This window comes from Myxine glutinosa, chromosome 1 (assembly GCF_964187855.1).
Source record: "Myxine glutinosa chromosome 1, kmMyxGlut1.1, whole genome shotgun sequence".
NCBI classification, from domain to species: Eukaryota; Metazoa; Chordata; class Myxini; order Myxiniformes; family Myxinidae; genus Myxine; species Myxine glutinosa.
Genome location: NC_136261.1, coordinates 53712087 through 53720363, shown reverse-complemented (window position 1 = coordinate 53720363; position 8277 = coordinate 53712087). Strand labels below are relative to the sequence as shown.

The following is an 8277-nucleotide window of genomic DNA, read 5'->3' as shown; positions in this document are numbered from 1 at the left end:
CCCAGAGGGGAGAGCAGTATTCCATTGAGCTGCGGATGAAAGCCTTGTATGTGGTGAGGAGCTCAGGTGTGCCAAGGAAGGACTTCGCACGACGGAGGATGCCCAGTCGGCGACTGGCTTTGGAGGCCAGATTTGAAATGTGGTTTTCCCAGGAAAGATCATGGCAGATAGTGAGACCCAAAAGGTTGAGTGACAGAACTTCTTGGAGAGGATTATTCAGAAAGTGGAAGGGAGGGTTGTCCAGTCGGTCTTTTCGGAGAGACATCGTAAGAGTGTGAGATTTGTCAGGATTGAAAGACATGTTCCACTTGTTTGCCCAGTCTGTGATTTTGTCCAGGTCTGCAGAGAGTGAGGAGGCAGCAGACTGCCGATCTGAGGGATGAAGAATGGAGCGACAGAGAGTAGAGTCATCAGCAAAGAGATACAGAGGATTTTCAAGAGAGTCAGAGAGATCATTGATGAAGACCAGAAAAAGGACAGGGCCTAGACCACTGCCTTGTGGAACTCCAGCCTGAACAGGAAGAGGAGATGAGAGAAACCCATTCAGGGCCACACGTTGACTACGACTAGAGAGGAAGTCCGCCAGCCATGCGTGGAGATTTCCATGGATACCAAAAGAGGAGAGTTTGGTGAGCAGAGCGGGGTGCCAGACCGTATCGAAGGCACGTGATATGTCAAGGGAGACTGCTCTAATTTCCTGTTTGGCATTGAGGACCTCCATCCATTGTTGAGAAAGCAGAAGCAGCATGTCCAGAGTAGAGTGTCCAGGTCTGAAACCAAATTGATGATCAGAGATCAAGCCATTGGAGAAGAGGAAAGATTTCATATCTGAAGCAATGATGGATTCCATGACTTTGCTGATAATTGGGAGAAGGCTGATTGGTCTGTAGTTGCTGGGATCTGTTTTTGCACCTTTTTTGTGCAAAGCGGTGATGTTGGCAGATTTCCAAGCAGATGGAAGATGACCTTGAGCAAAAGAGAGGGTGAAGAGAACAGAGAGAGGGAGTGAAAGAGCGGAAGAACAGGATTTTAGGACCCGTGGGCTGATGCCGTCAGGTCCAGTTGCAGAATCCGAGTCGAGGGTTGACAGAAACTTTTCCACCTTGTCAGGAGGAAAGGACACAGAGTCCAGGAGCAGCTGGGTACGACTGGGTACGGTGGGTACAGAGAGGGATGGGTTTGGGACACAAGATTTAGAGGCAAACACAGAGTTGAGGCATTCAGCTTTTTCGCGTGCGGAGTCAGCCGTGTGGCCATTTGAGGTGAGGGAGGGGATGGAGGGGGAACAAACACCTGAAACAGATTTGACCAGACGCCACCAGGATTTAGAAGAGGGAGACAGATAAGAGAGTTCGGTCCTGAGAACGGAGAGATATTGTTTCCTGGCTCTCCTGAGCGTGGACACACACTTGTTTCGGGCTTTGTGAAAGGAATGCCTCCCCTTGACATTTCACGTGCCTTCGATACGGTCTGGCACCCTGCTCTGCTCACCAAACTCTCCTCCTTTGGTATCCATGGAAATCTCCACGCATGGCTGGCGGACTTCCTCTCTGGTCATAGTCAACGTGTGGCCCTGAATGGGTTTCTCTCATCTCCTCTTCCTGTTCAGGCTGGAGTTCCCCAAGGTAGTGTTCTGGGCCCTGTGCTTTTTCTGGTCTTCATCAATGATCTCTCTGACTCTCTTGAAAATCCTCTCTATCTCTTTGCTGACGACTCTACTCTCTGTCACTCCATTCCTCATCCCTCAGATCGGCAGTCTGCAGCCTCCTCACTCTCTGCAGACCTGGACAAAATCACAGACTGGGCAAACAAATGGAACATGTCTTTCAATCCTGATAAATCTCACACTCTTACGATGTCTCTCCGAAAAGACCGACTAGAAAACCCTCCCATCCACTTTCTGAATAATCCTCTCCAATAAGTTCTGTCACTCAAGCTTTTGGGTCTCACTATTTGCCATGATCTTTCCTGGGAAAACGACATTTCAAATCTGGCCTCCAAAGCCAGTCGCCGACTGGGCATCCTCCATCGTGTGAAGTCCTTCCTTGGCACACCTGAGCTCCTCACCACATACAAGGCTTTCATCCGCATCTCTATGGAATACTGCTCTTCCCTCTGGTCTGGTGCTCCTGCCTCACACCTAGCCCGTCTTCACGCTGTTGAAACCAAAGCGTTCAGAATCATTGGAATCTCCCGCGATGAAGCTAACTCCAAGGACCTTTCACTCACTCACCGCCGGCAGGTTGGTGGTCTTTCCGTCTTCTACCGACTCCTCCCTGGCCTTGCCCCCCCCCCCAGCCCTCTCTGGGCTCTGTCCCCCAAATATTCCTACAGGTCGCACAAGATCTGCCTGCAACCCTCTTTTGGTTAAACTGCCAAAATCAAGACTTTCTGCTCACCTTCACTCCTTCATTCCTCTTTTCTCCCACCTCTGGAACAAACTCCCTCACTCTCTTCAATCCCACTCCACCCTCCAGGTCTTTAAAACAGCTGTTCACCACCATCTCTTATCCTCCACAATCCAAAACCTTGATCTTTTCTACCCCTGCTAATTTCGGTCCCCTTGTGTTTTATACCTCTCCCCCCCCCCCCCCCCCCCTCCCCCTCCCACGCCTCCTGCCCCCAAGCCCTCTCCCTCCCACACTTCTCCCTGCTCTCAAATGTTGTGGTTGTGTGCTTCCCCTTCTCTCCCCATCTTGTCTTCCGCTCCCTCTTTTTGTATATTTTGTTTGTCTGGTTGATTTGTTTGTGAAATAAATGTTAGCTCTTTCACGAGCCTCGATTCAGTCTACAAAAAAACAAACAACAAAAAAATCCTTCATTGACTTCCAACCACTTTCAAGCTCAACCACATCATCCTCTACCATACTCAGCCTCTATTTTAATGCCTCCCTCAACCACCACACCTTCATTCTCGGTTGGTACTTCACCTGCCGAGCTCTCCTCGCACCTTTCACCCTTTTGTTGAAGACAACCAAGTGGTGCTGTGAAACGACCTCCTCCCCCGGGATCACCTTTGTGTCCCGGAGGTGCCCCCTATCTCACCGATGCACCATCAGGTAGTCAACGGTTGTCGTCTACCCACCTGTCGTGTATGTAACAAGCTTATTATCCTCTTTCTGGAACTGAGTATTACAATTCAACAAACCAACTACATCAGCAAACTCCAAAATCCTTTCACCTTCTCCAATCCTCACACCATATCCGTAAACCCATGAACTCCCTCAAAACCGTATATACTCCATCCCACATGTCCATTTAGGTCTCCTCCCACCACAACAACTTCCTCATCTTTCACGTTTTCCATCAGCTTCTCCATTGCACACCAGAACTTGTCCTTCTCTTCCTCGCTCCGACCGACCTGCGGAGCATATCCCGAGATGACGTTCACCAAGAGCTTTCCAATCATCATTTTCACCATCATCAACCTTTCAGTCACTCTTCTCACACTCACCACACTGTCTAGAAACTCCTCAGAAAACAGGACACCAACAGGATGCATGCCTTCCGGGCACCCTTGCCACACAAACTTGTATTTCTGTCCCTGCCTACCCTTCACCATTCTCACACCACTTCCCTTCCATCTTGTCTCCTGCACAGAACATATGTCCACTCTTCTTCTGACCAATACTTTCACCACTTCTCCTGATCTCCCTGTCATTGTCCCTACATTCCATGTCCCAAACCTCAGAAACCGATCTTCATGTGGGCCATCAGATGTGTTGTCATCATAAATGGAGTGATTTCCACCCTTGCTTCGATGGGGTTCCCCACCTTGATTTTTGTCGAGAGGGAGTGAGGTCCACCACTTCGGGCTGTACCCTGCCCATATGTAGTTGTAATTGTCATGGTTCCCTTTTTGAGGCAATGTTTTATGGTCGGATACCCTTCCTGACGCCAACCCTTTGTCTCCTCTTGCGACACACATGGATACGGTGTACCTATTCTAAACCGGGATATACACCGGTAGGAGGAGGGAGTAATCAGGAAGAGATATTAAGGATTTAGAGACATCTTGAAGGAGGAAAGTTTATGTTGAGCAGATTACGTCTGGTTTGTCAGAAGCAACCTGTATGGAGAGATCAATCAGAAAAGCTTAAACCCACTTTTCGCTTCGCGAGTGCAGGGTAATAACACAAACAGTGCATTTGTGCTTTGAGGGCCTCTCTTTATTGTGAAACCATTCACAAATGCAAGTTGCATGAAAAACATCGGCAGGAGTCTTCTTCTGCTAATCAATTTTATAGCAAGGGTGTTCTCCCAATATCACACATGGCAATGAAACATGGACCACAGCAAAGATTGAGTAAAAATTGATGTCCAAACTGCCATGGAAAGATGCCATCTAAGCAAAACCCAAAAGTGACAAGAAAAACAAGTAAAACAGAGTGAAAACAAATTTACTAGACACTGGACACAATCAAAAAACTCAAATTTAACTTGGCTGAATACATGGGAAGGACAGAGACAAGAATTACAAACTTGCAATAGAAGGAAGGCCCTGAAAGAAGCACGATGAGATCCAAGATCAGATTGAGAGATTAAGTGATGGCACCATTTGAATATTTGGCATAAATTTTTCAACAATGCTCTCATGAGAACATGGAGAACCAAATAAATAAATTTTACTTTTTTTTTTTAACCTGTCGTTTTCTTTAAATTTAGTTTGAGTAGCAAAGACACGGATGGGCTAAGCTTTCTGAGATTGTTGTTGCCTTTGGACACCAGTTTGCAGTCATTGTTGTGGACATTCTGGTGACAGCCAGCCAGATGACTTTCATCAAGGGGATCAGGGTGCCGGATTGTTGTCAGTGGTTACAGATGGTTCTCTGAGGAGTTGGGCTGACAAGGTAGATGCCCAAGGGGCTGCACGATTTCACGATAGCTTTCTCCTTCCTGATTCATTGAATATCTTGTCTGCTGCTGAGGAACGCTGACAAGAGGGGCACGTAAACCTCGAATGGGTAATGCGATGTGAATTTAACAAACCTTTATCAGCAAAGCTCTTCCCACAGTCAGAGCATTTTTTATGCGAGCACTCCAGCGTGGGTTGCACTCTGGAAGTTCAAGCTCCGTTTAGAAATAAACTCCTCGTCCCAAATATAACTTATGTAAGGACGCTCTCGTTGGTTGTTATCTCCATATGCAGGTTTCAGGAGGTGGGAGAGGGCAGCCCAGAACTCAAATCTCCAACTCCTTTTTCGTTGAAGGATCATTATTCATGATCCAGTTTGTGAAGCTTAATTCTCAGAAGTTTGTTCCAAGGGCTCATTTTAGAATCCTCACTGAACCTCTGACAGCCTCCACCTGTAGAATGTTTGTCGTGATATTCCCCAGAATGCTTTTTAAGTACTCAGTTGGGTTTTCTTGACCATACGGATTCATTGTTGCTCCGAATATCACTGGTACAATTTCAGGTTTCTTCAATTTCAAAATCCTCTTGACGTCATTTTTCAGATCCTGGTGTTTCAGATTTCAGCTCTCCTGTATGGATCGTGATGTGCCTTCTCAAATTATCTTTCTGAGAGAAACCTTTATCACAAATCGAGCATCTGTGAGGACGCTCTCCTGTATGGATCCTCAAATGCAATTTCAATTTGCTGTTTTGAGAGAAACCTTTATCACATGTCAAGCATTTGTAAGGATGCTATCCTGCATGGATCTTCATATGCAATCCCAAATAGCTTTTTTGAGAGAAACCTTTATCACATAGAGCATTTTTGAGGGCACACTCCTGCATGGATCGTCATGTGCCTTCTCAAATTATCTTTCTGAGAGAAACCTTTATCACAAATCGAGCATCTGTGAGGACGCTCTCCTGTATGGATCCTCAAATGCAATTTCAATTTGCTGTTTTGAGAGAAGCCTTTATCACATATCAAGCATTTGTGAGGATGCTCTCCTGTATGGATCATGATATGGCTATTCAAACTGCCTTTCCGAGAGAAACCTTTATCACATATCGAGCATCTGTAAGGACGCTCTCCTGTATGGATCATGATATGGCTATTCAAACTGCCTTTCCGAGAGAAACCTTTATCACATATCGAGCATCTGTAAGGACGCTCTCCTGTATGGAGCCTCATATGCCTATTCAAATCGCCTTTTCCAGAGAAACCTTTATCACAAATTGAGCATCTGTAAGGACGCTCCCCTGTATGGATCCTCATATGTAATTTCAATTTGCTGCTTAAAGAAAAACCTTTATCACAAATCGAGCATCTGTAAGGACGCTCTCCTGTATGGAGCCTCATATGCCTATTCAAATCGCCTTTTCCAGAGAAACCTTTATCACATATTGAGCATCTGTAAGGACGCTCCCCTGTATGGATCCTCATATGCATTTTCAAATTGTCTTTTCCAGAGAAGCCTTTATCACATATCGAGCATTTGTGAGGACGCTCTCCTGTATGGATCCTCATATGCCTTTTCAAATCGCCTTTTCCAGAGAAACCTTTATCACATATTGAGCATCTGTAAGGACGCTCCCCTGTATGGATCCTCACATGCATTTTCAAAATGTGGCTCAGAGAGAAGCCTTGATCACATATCGAGCATTTGTAAGGACGCTCTCCTGTATGGATCCTCATATGACTTTTCAAATGGCTTCTTTGCGAGAAATCTGTATCACATATTGGGCATTTGTAAGGACGCTCTCCTGTATGGATCCTCATATGACTTTTCAAATGTCTTCTTTGCGAGAAATCTGTATCACATATCGAGCATTTGTGAGGTCGCTGTCCTGTATGGATCCTCATATGTAATTTCAATTTGCTGCTTAAAGAAAAACCTTTATCACAAATCGAGCATTTGTAAGGACGCTCTCCTGTATGGATCATCATATGGCTTTTCAAATTGTTGTTACGAGAGAAATCTTTATCACATATCGAGCATTTGTAAGGATGCTCTCCTGTATGGACCCTTGTATGTTTTTTCAAAGTGTTGTTGCAAGAGAAATTTTTATCGCATATTGAGCATTTGTAAGGACGCTCTCCTGTATGGACCCTCATATGCTTTTTCAAATTGCCTTTTCCAGAGAAGCCTTTATCACATATCGAGCAATTGTAAGGTCGCTCTCCTGTATGAATCCTAATATGTAATTTCAATTTGCTGCTTAAAGAAAAACCTTTATCACAAATCGAGCATTTGTAAGGACGCTCTCCTGTATGGATCATCATATGGCTTTTCAAATTGTTGTTACGAGAGAAAGCGTTGTCACATATTGAGCATTTGTAAGGACGCTCTCCTGTATGGCTCTTCATATGTGTATTCAAATTGCCTTTTGTCAAGAAAACTTCATCACAGACAGAGCACTTGTGAGGGTGTTTTCCAGTGTGGATCCTCATGTGTATTTTGATGTTACTCATTGAAGAAAAATTCATTCTGCACACATTACACTTAAAACGTATTTGCTTTTCTAGAACCTTTTTGTGTTTGTTTAATTTCATATTGATCTTGGTGTTGCGAGGCCCAGACAAGCACTTGTGTTTAATAGGAAGTGAGTCTTGATCTCGCGATTGTTTCTTCAAAAAAGGCTTCTTCCTCACTGTCCAGCTGCGACTGGACCCTATTTGTCCCATATTACATCTTGATCGTTCTACAGAAACAAAGAACACAATATTTTCTTTTTCTGTCAAAATCAAAATGCGAAATATTTAACACTTTTCTGAAAATTATATATTTTCTCAACAAAAAAGATTGTATGTTAATTTTTTTTTACGTTTCCGCTCACCAGTTGCAAAACAGGCAGCCCTTCCGTTTGTCATGTGAATATCATCTGAACCTTCCTTTGCAGAAGCACATTTTGAATCTTCTGTGACAGATGAATCGTTGTTGTGTTGTCTGCCATCCACATTTACAGGATCGACCTCACCTGTGTACAAATCAGCGTTAGTCTTTTGCAGGGAAATGACATTGAGAACCATCTCAAGAGTTCATAGAACTGTTTCGCTCCACAAAGTATACTTAAATTGAAATATAACAATGAGGTTAAAGATTGTTAAAGAAAAATTCCGGATGTTAAGCGCTATTAAAGCAGTCTTCTACATCACCATTACACACCACTCTATTTAACATGTCCAAGTACTGTTAAACTGGAGGTTATTGGAAATAACAAGACGACGATTTATGTTCAACAGTGTTCAAGTATTTAATTCAATTTAAATAAAAGAAAGATTGTAAAATTATTTAATTTATTTTTACTGGAGTTGCAGAGTGTCGATTAAATCACTCGATCCAACACGTTACATGAGTTATTGGTGCCTGTTGTTTGTGTCC

The 8277-nt window shown here is 44.2% G+C and overlaps 1 protein-coding gene across 1 annotated transcript; it reads right to left on the bottom strand.

The window, feature by feature from the left end:
- Positions 1–5705: 5705 nt before the first annotated feature.
- On the bottom strand, positions 5706–7262 carry LOC144889743 (uncharacterized). The gene is made up of 3 exons (XM_078770926.1): positions 6057–7262; positions 5899–5902; positions 5706–5866 (listed from the first exon to the last, which is right to left on the bottom strand). The coding sequence occupies exons 1-3, from the start codon at positions 7260–7262 to the stop codon at positions 5706–5708; spliced, it is 1371 nt and encodes a 456-aa protein (XP_078627052.1).
- Positions 7263–8277: the final 1015 nt, after the last annotated feature.

What these genes read in the sequence shown, in the direction of transcription:
- LOC144889743 (XM_078770926.1), bottom strand. Translation starts at nt 7,262, where the DNA reads ATGAAGAGCCATACAGGAGAGCGTCCTTACAAATGCTCAATATGTGAC.